We start from the raw sequence: 20486 nt of genomic DNA, 5'->3' as shown, positions 1-20486 counted from the left end.
CGTCAAACGAAAGTAAAACAGGTTAATAAAGGAACAAGAAGACGCGAGGGCCCCTCCCTAAAGTCTTTAAGGGTAGGAAGATATGGCAATTAGCCGACAGAAAATGGCAAAATATTACCTGGAGCACGTTATTTCAACATTATCACAAACATGTTGAGTCAGGAGATAAGTCCACTTTTTGTTTACCTTCGTAACACCAACTAAATTCAGTTTTCAGTTTGGTCTCCATGAGAAGTGCAGTACGTTCACAGACCCCTGAAATTCCTCTCTCAATGTGAAAACTGGTACAGAATAGACACAATACCGTAAATGGGGATGTTCCCTGGGGTGACTTGGAGCGAATGTTCCTTAAATGTCCGAAACCGAGGTTGAGATGAACTACTGCACGTTCTTGTAATCTCGCCGGTCGTATCGATGTATCTATATCTAAAATCTAGATGGCTACTTCGCAAATTATACTTAAGAACCTGGCAGAGGGTTCATCGAACCTCCTTCACACTAATTCTCTATTATTCCACTCTCGAACGGTGCGCGGAAAAAACGAACACCTAAATCTTTCCGTACGTGCTCTAATTTCCCTTATTTTATTATGATGATCGTTTCTCCCTATGTAGGTCGGAGTCGACATAATATTTTCACATTCGGAGGAGAAAGTTGGTGAATGAAATTTAGTGAGAAGATCCCGCCACAACGAGAAACGCCTTTGTTCTGAAGATGTCCACCCCAAATCCTGTATTATGTCCGTAAAACTCTCACCCCTATTTCTCGATGTACTCCGTTAATTCTATCGGGTAAGGTTCTCCCACCGCGCTGCAGTACTTCAAAAGAAGGCGGACAAGCATAGTGTAGGCAGTACCTTTAGTAGATCTACCGCGTGGTTTGAGGCGCCATGTCACGAACTCCCGCCGGAGGTTCGGCTCCTCCCTCGGACATGGGTGTTCTTAGCATAAGTTAGTTTAAGTAGTATGTACGTTTAGGGACCGATAACCTCAACAGTTTGGTCCCTTAGGAATTCACACATATTTGAACATCTTCCTGCCGCGGAATATTGCGCGGACCGCATCCCTCCAACGTGAACTACAGGCTCTGCGGTGTGTCTGTTGATGACGACCCTGCGCTACTGGAATGTGATTTTAACTTTGATGTTACCTAGTGTCGACGTTTGGCTAGCGCTATGTCTTATCGTCATACTGTATGTGCCAAGTCCATATGAAATAATTCTAAGGCTACGACCCAAATGAAAAATCCTTTGGATTTAAATAGGTAGAAGCAGTGTAATAGGTATATCTTTTTTTTTTCTTTATCACAAGGCAACATAACACAATGTTAATATGTACAATAAAGATTGTGATTAATTATACGGCATTGATCCCTTTCATTAATTTGATGATTAATGTGCATGGCATGTAATGTCTCATACTAATTCGTTATATTATTTTCTGTACATCTGATTGCATATAATTTGTGTGTAAACTACAAACGGTTCGGTCTGATAGGAAAAGTTTAGAGATGCTAAATTTTTTGTTCACGGGGAATAACAAGCGAAAGAAGTTAGTCTGTGCTGGGACTCGGTCACATAATGACGGACGAGCGCGAATGTGTTGTTAATTGGTAGAAAAAGTGGTAAGTTTGTGGAATGGAGAAAGGTTTCGTTGTGGTGAAAGTCAGAAGATTTTAAGACGAGAAGATGCGTATTGTACTAAGATGGAGAACGCGGTACAAGTATATGGACGTCGATGGAACATGGGAGTATTCAGAAAACTACTGCATGGACATTGTTGCAGTTAAACACCAAAGTTTCGAGAAGACATCTGATTCCAACAGTTCAACGAAGACGATGAGTTACGAGAGAGAAATATTGGCAACAAAATTTTCAAGACAGATGATTTACGAAGGCATCTGCAGAGAAGACAACGGGGCGTGAAGAATAACAAAACGCTAGGTAGAAGTGAACCATAAGCAGTGTCATCACGAAACGCAAGTGTAATGTCAAGTAATTTTAATAGACAAGAGACTGGGTATTACATCAGTGGTACGAACTGTCTTGTGAAAAGTGTGTTTAACTATCTTTTGTATTTTGGACGTTTGGACTGTGAATGGTCTACTTGTAAAATAAGTGTGAGTACCAAAGCGTACGGTATTTGAAAGTGAGAGCTAGTGAAGTGACAACATGGCTGTGAAATACATCGATATGCGGTCGTCCACTGTGGAGTGTTTTTATACTGTGATTGTATATCATGTGGCACATCCGAATTACGTCCCATTTAAACCGGAGTTCGAAAGTTTCTTTTAACAGAGAGTTTTGCGATGGAACGACACATCGGAGAGACAGTGGGATTAATTTTAAAATATTATTAAATACTTCCTTTATTGGCAATATAGCACCCACCATCTCGTCCGTTTTCCACAAATCGTCGAACATCTGTACTTGACGACAGCAACAGCGACGGCTTCCAGGTTAGAAAAGAAAAAACATTTCGGAGACTCATCTCGGGCACCAGACATTGCTTTGCCTCTTAATAAACTTAATCTCATAACAGACTCTTGCACGCGCATTGCCGTTTTCACACTATGTTATTTTTTATGAGATATGTTACTTTTGGTATTATTTTAAGGACCAGTTTTCCAATTTTATTTCTATCGTTCTTTTGGGTGTGCGAATTTAAAAATGACACAGTAGTAGAAATCTGCAAATCGTCGCGTATAAGATAGTTGTTGACTAAAAACAGCCTTTCAGAAAAAAAAGTTTTCATTTAATTCTGTTGACCTTCGAACTGTTAACACACTATTAGTCCAAACTGAATGCACTGGCAGGAAGGCAAGGTCGACGAGAAAATTAAGTGTCGAGTAACTGGACAGGTCTGTCGCGTACTGGACTCGTCTATTCCGTAATAAATCATTAGTTTTACGTCAGACGAAGACCAGCTGACTTCTCGGTAACCTATCCGCTCCCTCAAAACCCTTCCAGCTAACGTTATAGGCCCTTAATCCCGCCGCGGCGACGAATTTTTATTTAATTCGTCAGCCGTCATGTGTACTTCCTGGAAAGCGAGAACCATTAAGGCTGTAATTTGAGGCGCTTTGACGCCTCGTGTGTAGACAAGCCCCGCTGCATGCACATTAGACGAAACTGGACTGAACGAGAGAAGAAAGGCGAGGCAAAGAAAAAAGACTAAGGCTCCCGGAGGTCAGCGGAGATCCAACGCCAGCGGTGTCTCAGAATATGCACACCAAACTTAGTAGAAGCGCTCCAGGGAAAGTCACACCGACACTACCTTCCAGCAGACCCCACGTACCACATCGACAATGGCACGGCACATGTTGCGACTGCGCACCGGGCACTTCCCTCTTAGCGTGCCCTTCCCACACTGACAGCACACAACACTTGGCGCTATCGTCGTAACGGCCACATCTTGTGGACGTCAGCTCTGCATTACTCCAGGAACAGTCTGCATAATCCTGAAATACGGATGTTAAATTTAACAGCTGCGCTTGCTAACCGAGACAAACAACTACACTTAACGTAGTCTCCTACAGAAAAAATCGACCTACGCCGGCACCACTGTTTCGCTACAATGGCGTTCTATGCTTCGTTGGTTTCCAGCAATTACGAGCGGCTACTGGAGACAAAATGTAGGCGAGAACTTATCGAGTCACAATCTTTTATACGAAAAAAGTTCGCCCGGTTTTTTGATGTATGTACTTCAACATTTCTTGGTGTTCGTGGCAGATAAGTGCCAATAACCGAAGAATCTTAGAACGGACATGGCCGGAGAATTAATCGCAATCTCTGTTTTCTCGTATGTCTTCGGCCTCTGAGGCCGAGAGCTCAACACGGCCGACTGCTACGCGGAGGACCCGGGTTCGAATGCCGGTACTGCCAGGGATTTTTCTTTTATGGGAGGAGTGAAATTAGGTGCACTCAGCCTCATTATGCCAACTGAGGAGCTATATAACTAAGTAGTAGCAGCTCCACATCAACTGCCCCTCCATACCGCATCCAATGACGCCAATGGCAGAGGACGACTCGGCGATCGGTCGGTACCGATGGGCCCGCAAGGGCCTCAGGACGGAATTGTGTGTGTTTATATGAGTTCACGTGCTACTTAGGTACGATTAGAAAAGCAGTCCGTGACTAGATAAAGACAGTGCCACAGATCACAAAGAAAACTTGTACATAAAAACCATTTATGTTACGTCAGTTTTAAATAAATCCAATTGGTGATGGTGTTTGAATTATCCGGGACAAGCAGTGAAAGTGGGTGAGAGAGAGAAAGAATCAGATTTACAAGTAACCGTCAGCTCTGACCGAAAATGTTCGCATTCCAAATGTAGCTGCAACTTTGAGATTTGAGATTTCTTAACTGTTGAAAATTAAGGATTCGTCGAATACAAACCTTCATTAACTTCAAATGAATTTCCACTGACAATAAACTGTCCGAAGTACAGAATTGTACGACGGCACGGTGTTTCAGTTTACTTATTTGAAATTAAAGCACACAACACACTATTTTAAGAACGTGTATAAACGAGATTACTCCGCTACTCTTGTTGCAACTTGACTTAGTACCAACATAACAGAACAAAAATTGCTGTGATTTTAATGTCATCTCCGTGCAAAGTCTGAAAGTTTCAGACATTATGACAGCGCTTTTTACGCAGTATTCATTCTTCCAAACAATTTTTTCCACTCCAAGATTAAGTAATTCGGTTATTTCGTGTGTGGCCTTCCTCATATCTCCTTTCCCGTAACTGTCGTTGCCACTAACAGTTCATTTTCACATTATAAGGCCATTTAATTTTCAACATGTCTTGTAGCACAGCGTTTGGGACGAGTCTATTTTCCCTGCTGCTAATTCCACTACACGTAAGAGGTTTACAAAAGGTCCCGAGGGCTCAAATTGCGATAATGGGGCTGCGAGACTCACCCAGAACAAGACACGTGTCGTTTCCCGCACGTGGCTGTTCAACGATTTGCCGTCTCACACACACAGGATGGCAGGGAGAAATTAATTACGCTCGCACGAAAATAGGTGGGTAGATGGGAATGGGAGAGGGTAGCCGAGAGATTTACGGCGCGAGTGATTTATCTTTCGCGCCAATACTGCATCGGACTGCCGCGCTGTCTGGTGAGTCCAAGTAACAGCGCCGTGGCTTAAACGCGAGAGATGCCCTCGAATATTAAAACACAAGTCCTGTCAGTGGCGAAGCACGCCCTTGGTTCGATTTATAACATATTGCGCTATTCGAGGAGCTTCAGTACAGACCTGCCTCCTTGGCTACGGTGTCCCCTGACAAGCGGAAAAAAGACATGAAGCAAAATTGGGGTGATTAGTGACATAGTTAAAGATCGGAATAAACTACGGTAGGGAAGGTAACCGGCCCTCTCCATTTCGCAGCAATCATTTTACAATTTACCTTAAGTAATTTAAGGAAACAACAGAAAACCTATATCACGATCTGAACCCCGCTCCTTGTAAATAGGAAAGCAGCGTCCGACGTTGACTAGTTGGTGTGCTGTCAGTAAACAGCCATTTTAACCCATCAGAGCTAGTTAGTTTCACGTTACGTGGAACATTATTACGAGTATTCACAATTATGTGGAACGAGTCATTTTTCATTCGCATTACGCATTCATTCTCAAATATGACTACAGGCTGACCATTTACAGGGTTTTTCTTCTTTTTTAAAATATTCAGATGTGAATTAATAATTCCCACCTTTTGTGTAATACAAAATGCCGGAAAAGTGCAACTAGGACTTGTGTTCTAATGGTCCTGCGCGACCGTAGAAGTCGCCTCGTCGCATCCATCTGTATGTGCAGGCTAATCTCGGGAACTGCTGTACGAATTTTGATCCGGTTTCGACTAAAAAAGAGATACTGATTCACAAGGAAGGTTGTTGTATACAATTTATAAATATTTAGTGCAAACTGTCTGAATTACGATGAATTAAAGTAACGTTGTAAAAACGACGCCATTGTCATCAAGTGGGCAACCACCAAAACACGAGAGAGCAGCAGTGGGCTGAGACAGTAGAAAGCGTAACCACATTCGATAGTGGTGTAGTGGTCTAGCTTTAAGGTGTCACGTTAGGTACCGGAAAGTTATAGGATCGAATTTGCGGCCAGATCAATTTCTTTTCATTCTGCCTGGTACCTAGAGCTCACTTGTCAATTATGTGGAGATTTGCCAAAAACGAAACGTGGCTCGTATTCCACTACATTTTAGCTTCCCTTCCCCGGGTGGATAATTGGTTAGGGACTTGCAGATGGCCTAATTAACATCCAGTTGATTGCAATCGTTTCAGAACAACTGCATAGAAAACAAATGAGACTCAAAACCTGTGGCTTCCAGTTCTTCGTGCATGAAGTGAAACGCTGCTGGGATGCAGTTGTGCTGCTTCTATAGACGGTCCAGTCACATTAATGTGACCACAGCATATGTTCCACCTCGACGTGCCACACGGCAGGTAGTAGCACTAGCAGTCGAGGGGGGGGGGGGGAGGGGACGGGGTGCGAAAAACAGTGCAATCGTTGTCTTAATGCGGAAACGGACCAATTTATCTGGCGTCAAAAAGGGCATGATTACTGGCTTTCGGTCCAGTGTCGAAGCACTTCCGAAACAGCTAAGTTTGCGAACTGTTCGCGCCCTTGGTTAAGGGGGTAGGACGTCAAACCGACCGACTTGGAGCAGGATCGAATTTGCGGGCAGATCAATTTCTTTTCATTCTGCCTAGCACCTAGAGCTCACTTGTCAATTATGTGGAGATTCGCCAAAAACGAAACGTGGCTCGGATTCCATTACACTTTAGCTCCCCTTCCCCGGGTGGGGACATAATTTCCACTGTCTATACCTTTACAGATAAATTCATAAAACGTTGTCAGCCTGGCCACGAAGGATTGAGGATTCACACTCATAGCAGTGGAAGTTCAACACCATAACAAAATTATTTTGTTTAAATGTGAAATTTCATCATTTTTTCATTTACTACTGGCTGCATTCGTTGCTATAGGCATACCCTTATTCACAAGAAGAGAGATTCTTCGATGAATTTTGCACAGCATACAAGCCATACTTACGGGTTATGAAACTCTAGAATTTATTTAATTTATGAAAAAATGAATGACCATTTTAAACTTCGGGTTTAGAAAAAAACTCAAGTTTTATAGTTATTAACCACAATTTTGAATGTATTTGGAAAATTCTAGAGTTTCATACACCTGTAAGTATAGTCTGTATATTGTGCAAAATTCATCTAAGAATCTCTCTTACTTATGAAGAAAAGTGTACCTATAGCAACAAATGCAGCCAATAGTAAGTGAAAAAATGATGAAATTTCAAAGTAAAAAAAATTTTTTTGTCGTGTTTTTGAACTTCCACTAGTGTAACTGTGAATCCTGAATCCTTCCTGGTCATGCTCACAACGATGTACGACTTTATTTGTAATAGTATAGACAGTGGAAATTAAAATGTCCTGTGGTGCCTCTACTGCTCAAAGTCGGCCCGTTTGACGACAATCCTTCTTTCCACGAACAATACGAAACTGGAATAGAAGGGAGAACCGACAGAGGTACTCAGGGTACCCTCCGCCACACACCGTCAGGTGGCTTGCGGAGTATGGATGTAGATGTAGATGCTCGTCTGGCCACCAAACTCCCCCAAAGGAGAATCTGTGAACCACATCGATCGGGAAGTACGCACCGTGGATCCTCGAACGAGAAACTGGCCAAAGCCCCGTCACAATCTCACGGACTGACTTCCTTTAGTCTCGCGCTGCAAATGGTTGTTATTCGGGCTTCTCACAGGTGACTGGACAGTGAATGAACACAGTTTTACAGCTGCGCAGCATATGACCCAACTTTCAGCGCTCTGTCTTCCTGTAGTCACACATAGATGCAAACACGGCTCTCTGCGTGGTGGGGGCGAAAGATATTATTTATTTGTAGACTTTTATCTCTACTGACGGGAGATTGTCGGCTTTGAAAGATCATAGAAACATGGACATGATCTTCTTCAACGGGATTCAGAAATTTTTTGCGGATGAATACACAACATTCAGAAACGCTTCTACAGAGGGTTGCGGAACGCAATTCGAAATATGCCGACACTTTCAGACTGCCATTTTCTGCTTCCCTCACATTATCAACAACAATTGGGACTTCTAATTCACCGAAAATTCTTCGAACAATGTACGCCGAGTTACTCAACTGTGAAATACTCTGATAAACATTAACAATAACAAAGAGATAACCAGCTCACCAAGCGATATGCGTTTACAGTTTGAAATAATCAAATATTTTGAACTAAAAGTTTCCCTACAATTGTCTAGTAACTGTTTTATAGCAGAAAACATGTGAATCCAAAGTATGCGGTGTTTTATTTTTTATGATTCACATAAAACGTTTTCTGAAAAACTGCTTTGTTGTGACTTTTGTTCGCTTACATACAGTACGTGTCTTCAGTAGCGCAGCAGATGGCCTAACTCTCAGCTTTCTGCCTGCCTTAATTGAATATGGCCACAATTCTTTGCCTGGGACGGCGGAGAAGTCTGCCATAAATAAATAAATAAATAAATACACTAATCCTTGTTCCATAGATCACGAATACGACATTTCGTAATGATGTGGAACGTGTTACTTTAACATAAGTTTTCTTTACACAAGATGATTAATTTATTAATTTTTTTTACTGTTACTACTTCATATGTAAGAATTCATCTATTGAGTAGGAGTTGTCATTCAGAAATACTTTTAATGCTATTTGGCAAATGACCAAAGATCTTTGTGGCAGCGTAATTCACCCCTTTCTGTGCCAAAGTGAGATTTAATCCAGAATAGTGAATATCTTCCTTTCCTCTAGTGTTGTAACTATGCACTTCGCTGTTATTTTTTAATTGGGATGGGTTGTTAATGACAAATCTCATAAGTGAATATACGTACTGCGAAGGTACTGTGAATATCCTGAGTTCCTTAAATAAATGTCTGCAAGGTGATCTTGGGTGGGTTCCAGCTATTATTCTGATTACACGCTTTTGTGCAATGAATACTTTCTCTCTTAATGACGAATTGCCCCAAAATATGATGCCATATGAAAGTAGTGAATGAAAATATTAGTCCAACGTTTATTAGAATATAGTGTAAAAATTCGAAGTAAATCGGTCATGAACTTTCCGAGATTTTTGCTAACAACGTTAAACATCGTTTATAGGTGACACGTCTTTCCCTATAGGTTATATCAATTTTTTTGATAATTTGAACTCCTTGCTCCATTTTAGGTAGTAGTACAACGCTTTTTCTGTCTCAACAAATACCATTAGAATGTCTTTAATTTTCTCAGATCTTGTTTCATTTATCAAGGGCAACGTAAAATCTGCCTCACTTGTGCCTTTAACTTTTCTACACCCAAATAAACCTAAGTCGTTACCTGACAGATCCTCAATTTTCTTTTCAGTTCTTCTGTATCTCATTCTTGTCAGCAACTTGGATGCATGATCTGTTAAGCTGATTGTGCGATGGTTCTCGTATTTAGCTGCTAATGGTATGAATGATGCATCATAGGTTCACAGACAGGTTTTCATGTTACAACGCGGCTGAAGCATAAAAGTGTAATTTTTGTAAATTCGTAAGACAGTAGCAGGCGTCATCCACTTTCATATAGCATGTTTGAAAATTCCAATGACATAACCCCTGCCGAAGAGCCGAAAAGGATCCTCTCTCTCTCTCTCACACACACACACACACACACACACACACACACACACACACACCTACCTTTGCCTTCCAAGACGCTTCCTGATACTCAATTCGTACTCAGTTAATAAGCCAGAACGTTAGCGAAATGACGCCATAAATTGGGAGGATTTATTCCGCGTACCCCCTATGACGGCAGGCGCAGTGGTTCAAAAAAAATTATACGTCACGCCGAGGGAGAATAATAGCTCGTACGGCTTTTCTATTAAAAATTATGATCCATTAATAAAAGTTTAATTAACTTTAATTTTAAATATTACGACGTTTTAAATATAACGACCTCTCTGGCAGCATTCATAACGCCGGATCTTATTATTTTTCCGTTTCCGGGGAATGTAATGGAAGAGATGCATAGGAAATGAGGCTGCGAGACAATTACGCGAGGTCGTGTGGAGCGCACGACTGAGCGACAGCGCCGCTACAGAACGCAAAAGGTAAATTCCTCAAACAGAATCCTCGTCTCCGCACCTACTGCGCAACAGTTATGTAATTACTCTATTTTTATGCGACGAAAGTTAAACAAATACTCCAGGTAAGGTCTCTGGACGAAGCGAAACATCTGTTCTGACAGTAAAGTCAGAAGGAACTGACTTTTTATTCAGCGAACTACAAAGCTGACACAGATATTATTTCCCTTGTTCTCGAAGCATGTCTCTTGTTCAGTGCCACTGTGGAAAGACAAATTTCGATTTCATGACAGAAAATTTTACTTTGAGATGAAGTATTTCTGCTGTTGACGCGGTATTCGCCTCGCTGAATTTCTGTTACAAGTTAAAAAAGGGTTTGGGACGTGTAGAGGAACCATTTGGAACGAGATTGATATCTTGTACAATTACTGAGCAGCCTTCCAAGAGTTCCCATTTGTTCGCCAACTTTCTTACAGAAGAAGCTCCACAGGGTGTCCGAATCTTTAGAATCACTATTGTAGATGACCGAGGATCGTAAACTGAGTACTTCGAGATTTTTTATTTATTTATTCTTTCTTGTCCAAGACATCGTACGATACGGACACTAATTTTTATAAGGTTGAATAAGAAGTACACGCTTTTTGTTCTATTGATTTTTGTTTATTTCCAACTCGTTTTCGGCTTACTGGTCCATCTTCAGGAAACAACTGACTAGCGTCTGGAAAGAACGTATGTTCTTAGGTAATCAAACATTATAAACAAAGATACAATCCACTTGCATAGTTTCGTACATCAAACTTGTTTCTTAATGTTGAAATTACGCTTTAACTAACAGAAATTATTAAGCGCAATAAATACTGTCTACTGGGTAAAATGTAATTTCAACGCTAAGAAACAAGTTTCGTGCACAACACTCTCTGTAAGTGCATTGGATCTTTGCTTACAATGTAGGGTTACCGGAGAACAAATGTCCGTTCCAGCAGCTAGTCAATTGCTTCCTGAAAATGGTCCATTAAGCAGAAAACTAATTTGAAACAAACAAAATATCAGTAGAATAAAAACAGTGTACTTGTTATCCAGTCTTAAATATGGAACTTTTCTATGTTGTTGTTGTTGTGGTCTTCAGTCCTGAGACTGGTTTGATGCAGCTCTCCATGCTACTCTATCCTGTGCAAGCTTCTTCATCTCACAGTACCTACTGCAGCCTACATCCTTCTGAATCTGCTTAGTGTATTCATCTCTTGGTCTCCCTCTACGATTTTTACCCTCCACGCTGCCCTCCAGTACTAAATTGGTGATCCCTTGATGCCTCAGAACATGTCCTACCAACCGATCCCTTCTTCTAGTCAAGTTCTGCCACAAACTCCTCTTCTCCCCAATTATATTCAATACCTCCTCATTAATTATGTGATCTACCCATCTAATCTTCAGCATTCTTCTGTAGCACCACATTTCGAAAGCTTATATTCTCTTTTTGTCTAAACTATTTATCGTCCACGTTTCACTTCCATACTTGGCTACACTCCATACAAATACTTTCAGAAACGACTTCGTAACACTTACATCAATACTCGATATTAACTAATTTCTGTTCTTCAGAAACGCTTTCCTTGCCATCGCAAGTTTACATTTTATATCCTCTCTACTTCGACCATCATCAGTTATTTTGCTCCCCAAATAGTAAAACTCCTTTACTACGTTCAGTGTCTCATTTCCTAATCTAATTCCCTCAGCATCACCCGACTTAATTCGACTACATTCCATTACCCTCGTTTTGCTTTTGTTGATGATCATCTTATACCCTCCTTTCAAGACACTGTTCACTCCGTTCAACTGCTCTTCCAAGTCCTTTGCTGTTTCTGACAGAATTACAATGTCATTGGCGAACCTCAAAGTTTTTATTTCTTCTCCATGGATTTTAATACCTACTCCGAACTTTTCTTTTGTTTCCTTTACTGCTTGCTCAATACACAGATTGAATAGCATCGGGGAGAGGCTACAACCCTGTCTCACTCCCTTCCCAACCGCTGCTTCCCTTTCATGTCCCTCGACTCTTATAACTGCCATCTGGTTTCTGTACAAATTGTAAATAGCCTTTCGCTCCCTGTATTTTACCCCTGCCACCTTCAGAATTTGAAAGAGTATTCCAGTCAACATTGTCAAAATCTTTCTCTAAGTCTACAAATGCTAGAAACGTAGGTTTGCCTTTCCGTAATCTTTCTTCTAAGATAAGTCGTAGGGTCAGTATTGCCTCACGTGCTCCAATATTTCTACGGAATCCAAACTGATCTTCCCCGAGGTCAGCTTCTATCAGTTTTTCCATTCGTCTGTAAAGAATTTGCGTTAGTATCTTGCAGCTGTCACTTATTAAACTGATAGTTCGGTAATTTGCACATCTGTCAACACCTGCTTTCTTTGGGATTGGAATTATTATATTCTTCTTGAAGTTGAGGGTATTTCGCCTGTCTCATACATCTTGCTCACCAGATGGTAGTTTTGTTAGGACTGGCTCTCCCAAGGCTGGCAGTAGGTCTAATGGAATGTTGTCTACTCCGGGTGACTTGTTTCGACTTACGTCTTTCAGTGCTCTGTCAAACTCTTCACACAGTATCATATCTCCAATTTCATCTTCATCTACATCCTCTTCTATTTCCATAATATTGTCCTCAACTACATCGCCCATGTATAGACCCTCTATATACTCCTTCCACCTTTCTGCTTTCCCTTCTTTGCTTAGAACTGGGTTTCCATCAAAGCTCTTGATATTCATGCAAGTGGTTCTCCTTACTCCAAAGGTCTCTTTAATTTTCCTGTAGGCAGTATCTATCTTACCCCTCTTGAGATAAGCTTCTACATCCTTACATTTGTTCTCTAGCCATCCTTGCTTAGCCATTTTGCACTTCCTGTCGATCTCATTTTGGAGACGTTTGTATTCCTTTTTGCCTGCCTCACTTACTGCATTTTTGTATTTTCTCCTTTCATCAATTAAATTCAGTATCTCTTCTGTTACCCATGGATTTCTACTAGCCCTCGTCGTTTTACCTACTTGATCCTCTGCTGCCTTCACTATTTCATTCCTCAAAGCTACCCATTCTCCTTCTGCTGTATTTCCTTCTCCCATTCCTGTCAATTGTTCCCTTATGCTCTCCCTGAAACTCTGTACAATTTCTGGTTCTTTCAGTTTATCCAGGTCCCATCTCCTTAAGTTCTCACCTTTTTGCAGTTTTTTCTACCAAGAAGGAAATGAAGAATCCACAAATTAGAGACAATAAGAACAATATACAGTATTAAAACTAACTAGTTATCATAACCGAGCCAACACATTAAGAACATTAAATAATACTATAATACGTCATGTGGTAGTGAAAATAGTTTCAACCAAAATTTACAGGTTTTCAAGTCAGAGGAGACCAGCCTGAAAAGCCTTGTCGTCTCCTGTAACCAATTCGTCTAAGGTGCAGGGTTCATCCAACTTTCTGTAGATTAGCAAGTGGTGTGGATGTTGCAGTTTGCCACATTCACAGCGTTCAACAGTACTACTGGAGTCCCATTTCTTCTAATTTACTAAACACCGTGATACGCCGATCCTTAGGTGATTCAGGACTTTCCAATTTGTATAAGGGAGTTCCTCTTCGGATTGTTACATATTACACGTGCCTACTGGAGAGGAGTTCCGCCACAATTCTTCTCGGCGTTTATTCTGATAGATCTGACTTTCAGGGGTAAGGGAAGGCATCCTATAATGATAGTTCCTGTCTCTCTCAGGGCTACATCTACTTCTTTCGAACGAGTACGGTTTCGCCAGACGGGGGCCGCGTGCTCCGCGGCGGAGAAACAAGACGACAAAGCAGACGCAGGAAGGACAGTCGGTTATGCTCCCCATCAGCTGTTTGTAAGCTTCCGTATTCTGGGTGCATACTTTCATTTTTGTTCTCATACGGTGTTCCTTCTGGGTAAGCTTGACTCCCAGATATTTCGAGTTAGTGCACTGTGAAAGGCGGTATCCATTCCATCTTACATTAACCTCTTTCTTTGCCTCTCAGCTGCGCAAACAGAAATAACAAACTTATGTTTTTTAATTGGGATTTAAATGATCATTATTACAATAAACAGCTAAGTTCCCGACCGCTACCTTTAGTTTCTTTCCCATCCGTTCGAAGGCTTTGTTCTGAACGGCGACGGCTGTAGCATCTGCAAAGATAAAGAACCGGGTGTCCGTTTTGATCGACTGATCATTAGTGTGTACACTACCCGACACAAGCACGTAATGCGAAATGTCACTACATATCTCGAGAAGGAAGGAAGGAAGGAAGACTGGGTTTAGCGTCCCGTCGACATCGAGGACATTAGAGACGGAGCATAAGCTCGGATTGTGTCAAGGATGGGGAAGGACATCGGCCGTGCCCTTTCAAAGGAACCATTCCGGCATTTGCCTGGGTCGATTTCTGGAAATCACGGAAAACCTAAATCTGGATGGCCGGATATCACGAGAGGCGGAGCCGCCAGTATAATAGGAGTAGTTAACTATTCTGCTGTCAGCAGAGACGCAGTAATAGCAGAATGGGTCGATCAGGAGAGCTCAACGTGGACTAGGCATTGGATTAACCTGAGTAACAAATCCATCACGGACATTTCAACCCTTTTAACGCTGTCCAAATCAACTGTTGGTGATGTGACTGTGCAGTGGAAACGTGAAGGAACAGCGACACCAACCAAGACCAGGTAGACCTTATGTACTGCCGGATAGCGACCGACAAGCATTGCGGAGAGCTGTTGTAAAAAAACTGCAGGAGATCAGCGGCAGAACTCACTCGTGAGTTAAAAGTGCTACCACCAGTCCACGTAGCACAATAACAGTTCGTAGGAGGTAAACAATAAGGAACAGTAACAGAGTAGATTCTCATAATCCACATATTTATGTAGTCCATGCTAACTGGCGCTTGAGATAACTGGAAACGGGTGATCTGGAGTGACGAATTACGCTGTACTCTGTGGAAATCCGACGGAAGTTTTTGGGTTTGGCGAATGCTTTGAGAACGTTACCTCCGATGAGTGTCGCATATGCCTTCAACCAGACAATCGTCGGTGACGTGTTTGGAGGCAACCCGCTCAGGCTGAACGCCTTAGACACACGAGTGCAGCAAGGTGGAGGTTCCCTAATGTTTGGGGTGGCATTATGTGGGGCCGACATACGCCAATGGTCGCCGTGGAAGGCGCCGTAACGGCTGTACGATACATAAATGCCATCCTCCGGCCGAAAGTGCAACCATATCGGGAGCTTATTGGCGAGGCATTCGTCTTCATGGACGACAATTCGCACCCCCATCGCATACATCTCGTGAATGAATTCCTTCAGGATAATGACATCGCTCGACTAGAGTGGCCAGCATGTTCTCCAGACATGAACCCTAGCGAACATGCCTGGGATAGGTTGAAAATGGCTGTTTATGGACTACGTGACCCACCAACCACTCTGAGGGATCTACACCGAATCGCCGTTGACGAGTGGGACAATCTGGACCAACAGTGCCTTGATGAACTTGTGGACGATGAATACAGGTATACGGCGATGCAAGAGGACGTGCTACTGGGTACTAGAGGTACGTGTGTACAGATATCTGGACCACCACCTCTGAAGGTCTCGCTATATGGTGGTACAACATGCAATGTGGGGTTTTCATGAGCAATAAAAAGGGCGGAAATGATGTTTATGTTGATCTCTATTCCAATTTTCTGTACAGATTCCGGAACTCTCGGAACCGAGGTGATGAAAAAATTTTTTAAATGTGTGTAAGTTTCTGGATACATGTGATCAGTTAGTGTATATTAAACAGCCGCGGGGCGGGAGTCAGACGTTTTTCTGCATCCGCGATCGACTCCTTTTTGTTTGTAGGACAACAAAGAATCCTGTTTCGTATCAAGCACCCGATGAATTCTGCTAGTCTATATTTCTTCATAGTACTGTATAGTTTTGCCATCAGTTGCTGATGACTGGGTGGGAGAGTTGAATAAAGCTGCACCTGTGATCTCCTTTTGTTTGTAGCCGTCTTTTTTATGACGCGTGCGGTCCAGGACAGTTGTCGGGGCTGCCGTCTAATAATGGCTCCACCCGGACACACTTAAATGCGCTTGAGGATCATTCCATCACTTCGTAAAGTTGACACAGAAGAAAGAGGGGAATGAAGTTTTTTTTAACTGTCGTGTTCTTCCAACAATCTTCGCTCTCCTCAAGATCTTACACGTTTGCATTTTAAGGACTCAATTGCTTCTCATAGTTAGTACTCATTCTAGACCCAAATATCCAAAAATCCCCCTCCCTCCCCTCCAGCAGCGCTTGGTCGAGTTGTCAGCTGTAAGTCCCACACGCTCCGTCCTTTATCGCTTCTACGGTGACACAGATTAAATCCCTAATAATGGCAACAACAAAAAATAGTTCCGCACTCGCTACATTTACGAAGCGTCTCTCAGAGCACTGACGCCTACACAGTAGTAATCTCAGATTTCCATTGGCGGCCGCTTTCCGCCTTGATTAACGTCCCTTTTCACAGCGAGGCCGCCTAATACGTACGCGATTCTGACGCTGACCTTGGCGGTAATGAACTAGAAGCCTTAAAAAGTGAGCGCTCTGCGTTAATTACGATGTAGCGCGTACACATCTCGACTCCTCCCACAAAACAAGCCAGCCTCCGGTGTTGAGCATAATGCGAACAGATTACGCGCCCCCACTTAAAATTATTCGCTAGAATTATTCATTAAGCGCCGCAAAAGAAGCTCACGAATGGAGAGAGACGCGCCGATTTCGGTCGGTCAACCCAGGACGGATGACTTCAATAAAACTTGTTGCTTCTTTCCGTGGCCATGACTTGTGTGAGTAAAGTTTACGTGACGGCAGTAACTCTGCCAAGGCTTTATATAACGCACTCCCATTTATTGCGAAAGTTTTCTGTTCACTACCGCAGTGTGGTCAAGCATGGGGGCTACAAGTTACTTCCATCAGCGATCAACCTGGAAGAAAAGGAAAAAAAAAATGAATATATGTCCAAGCTCTCGGCTCTACACGGAAAATCAAGCTGGTGCGAATGGTCTCGAATTTCGAACGGAACAGCCGACGTTCCTCAGCAATGTAGAACAGAAAAAGCAAAATTGGAATGTAAGCATGCTGTCGACATGCGCATTTTCAGGAATGTGGGTTATACCTGTTGTATGGTTTTCAGTGAGGTTCCGCCATGTCTCCTAGTCATCGTGTGCCGCAGTTCAGTCACTGGTCACTTAAATAAAATATAGACAGAGTATCTCCCATTTCCGTACTTCGCGGCGGCCGCTTTCAACATTGCTCCTCCTTACACATTAACAGCATGACACTCTAAGCACTGTGGCTCACCGAAGATGGGAGACGGCGTCAAAACCGAGCCAAATCCTGCCATTTTTTTTACACGAACGGAGAATTGCTAGAGGTGAAAAATACGGTGACAAGAAAAAGGACTAATGACCGGGGATTGGACGGGAAGTACTTCGCATTTGTCACGGACAAATGCTCAGAGAACCATGAAGTCATACATGGAGTCAACTGTTACGTACGGTGGAGAAGTGCAAAGAAAGATAAACAGCGACACAATATACTAGGAATTACTCGTACAAGTAAAACACAAGAATCATCCAGTCCTTAAATTACAGTGGAAATTAAATGATTGTAAACTCCAAAACGGGAGCATATCTAGAATAATGTGTACGTTATGTAGTTTCGATGATAAAAGCAATTCATTACTTCGAGACTGACGTATATAAATAGCTCGTGAACTCTCCTGCACTGTCAAATAAAGCAAATAAACTCTCGTCCGGCCTTCAAAACATCCTGTCAGTGATGGTGCGACACGGACATCATCCATTTCAAGGAACACACAGTTCAGCGAGGAAAAGCTGGTTACAACACGAAGGCTTTACAAAAAGAGAGAAAAAAGTTGGGGTTGAAATAAAAAGGAAGTACTATGTGATGCACGTATCAGGCAGCGTTCTTGAATTACACCGAATTGCACTTGTTTCTTAATTGCTGCGAACGATCACACATTAGTTGACTGAAGAGATGCAAACTAAGTTAATGAAAGAAGACAGCTTCGACGTAGATTCGCTGCGAGGTGTTTGATAGGGACTGGAGTGAACGCATAGACACGTTTCGTTTGCAATAAAAACCATAGTGACCGCGGGAAAAGAGCGACAAGCTTTTACGTGCAGAGGTGGAGTACTTACCTGGCATGCACTGGTAGTGGGCCTCTAAGTATTTTAGAGTACCCGGGCAAGGATCCCCGAACATACTTGTAGCAGCAACAATACTGCAGTTCTGCTGCTGGCTACATCTGGCGAACAGAGATAATAAAAAATGTAATTTCTTTTCTGCACTAACCCGGATTACATTCATAATGAACTTCTATGTACTTGAGGGTGCCTGGACAAAAGGGTTCCATTTCCAGTACAGCGTCCGTTATCAAAAGCTCGCAGTGCGGCTGGCCCTCGCAGCTGAAAGAGAGAGCGAACTTAGTGCGCTGTAGCTGGGTCGGGCGGAGGGCAGAACCAATCTTTCGTGATTCGTGTCGTATCACTCTCCCTCCGCCCACTCGGGGTATTAAACACCCCCTCACATGAAGAAAAACATCACACTACAGTACGGAAGACCAGAAACTGGAACACAGTAACCGGAAAGTCAGTCGACGGACAAATTTAAACGGGCGCCAGACGGCGAGAACACAATACGGCTAGCAGAAACTGTGGAAGCTGCTCTTCAACTCGATCGTCTGAGCGTTGTTGCCGGCCATTCCCTTCGGCAGACTTATCTAATCCCTCATTATCTTGCCTGCTGACCATTAGTTTTTTTTTCTGTTTCTGGTCACTAACTGAGTGAGGAACCGTTTTTTAAGACTATCACGCAGGCTGCAAAACTCTGAATAATCCGCCTTACTTTCTACTGTTATCACTGGTCTCATTTTCAATCTGTTTCTGACCCAAGAGCACACTTAATTTTTTCTCGTTTGATACTACAGCAAAAAGATGGAGTAGTGTTGAATGGAGGACTCCCAAAACACAGAATAACAGTTTTGATATGTCCCCATTCCTAGACATCTTCATCAAACCAAGATGAGAACATGGTTGTAGAAGCTGTTATAGTTGGGATGATTAGGATGCTCCAGTGAGGGTTTTTTTTTGTGTGTGTGGGGCGTTAGCAGATGCAATAAATAACGCACTTCATATACAACAACGTTTTCGATGGACGTCGCCTGTCTGTTTCCTTATACCCTGACGGCTTCTCCATTTCATCCTTAACTCTTCTCCTCCTCCTTCCACTCCACTCCATTCTTCTTTTTCCTATCCCACCCTCTGCGCCGCTGCTCCGCCTTCTCAATCCCCCCGCCCAAAACAATTCTCTCTCTCTCTCTCTCTCTCTCTCTCTCTCTCTCTCTCTCTCTCTCTCTCTTTCTCCCTCCCTCCCTCTCTCTCTCGCTCTCAATGTGTCTGTTCAACAGCATATACACAAAAAGATCGTCTCTAATCGTTCTCCTATAAAATGCACTTCCTTACGACGGAGAAAGAATGCCGGAAAGTACGAAAAACATTTTCGATTTGTTTGTGCCGAGTTGCCAAACTTGTGTTCCATTTTTCGTTAATGTTTCTCTCTTCTTCTACAACTATCATTTTTCTGGTCTTCCGATACTGTTACCGTTATTTCACAACATAAAGTGACACTTTCTGAACAGAAGAAGTCACAGTATGAGGCTACAGCTACGGAGAAGAGCACAAGCAGAAGAGCTGGTGGAAGCAGAACACGCTTAACAGCGTTCCCGACACACCTCAAGTACACGCTGAACGAATGCCTCTCTGGTGCACGTAAGTAGTCGCGTCTCTCATGGTTAGAAAGCTATGGAACAAGAATGAAAAATAGGTGAGTGTCTGTATCCACAAAAATGTGTTCCACGTTGTTTTAACCCTCGCAATATCAACGGGTGGGTGGGGGTTATTTTTCTGCCCAACTTTAGAAAATAAATCTAACCAGTTACTTTAGCTCATAAAATTTTGTAAAAAATATTTATTGTTTTTAATGACATCTTCTAAACAATTCCGTAAATGTTTTTAATTTTTCAGCTAAACTTATACCAAATATTTAAGTCTTGCGAGTAGATGTCATTTTCCCAATGAATGTCATATTCAATATTTTCAGGTTCAGGACCTTACTTACACATTAATATCTATTTAAACAGTTTGTTGCGAGTAAAAGATAACAATAATTAGCGAAATTTTCATTTCTTAATTTTTAAATATTTTTGTATTACAGTGGGCTTCAA

At 42.3% G+C, this 20486-nt stretch overlaps 1 protein-coding gene across 1 annotated transcript in view; it reads right to left on the bottom strand.

Annotated features, from left to right (window-relative positions):
- LOC126184502 (latrophilin Cirl) overlaps positions 1-20486 on the bottom strand; it is a 796671-nt gene that overhangs the window by 90727 nt on the left and 685458 nt on the right. The window contains exon 6 of the mRNA XM_049926894.1: positions 18403-18509. Within this exon, the coding sequence (XP_049782851.1) occupies positions 18403-18509 (107 nt within the window). The remainder of the gene's footprint in view (positions 1-18402; positions 18510-20486) is intronic.

This window comes from Schistocerca cancellata, chromosome 4 (genome assembly GCF_023864275.1).
Source record: "Schistocerca cancellata isolate TAMUIC-IGC-003103 chromosome 4, iqSchCanc2.1, whole genome shotgun sequence".
NCBI classification, from domain to species: Eukaryota; Metazoa; Arthropoda; class Insecta; order Orthoptera; family Acrididae; genus Schistocerca; species Schistocerca cancellata.
Note: the sequence above shows the minus strand (reverse complement) of the source record. Positions and strands in the feature narration are given on the sequence as shown.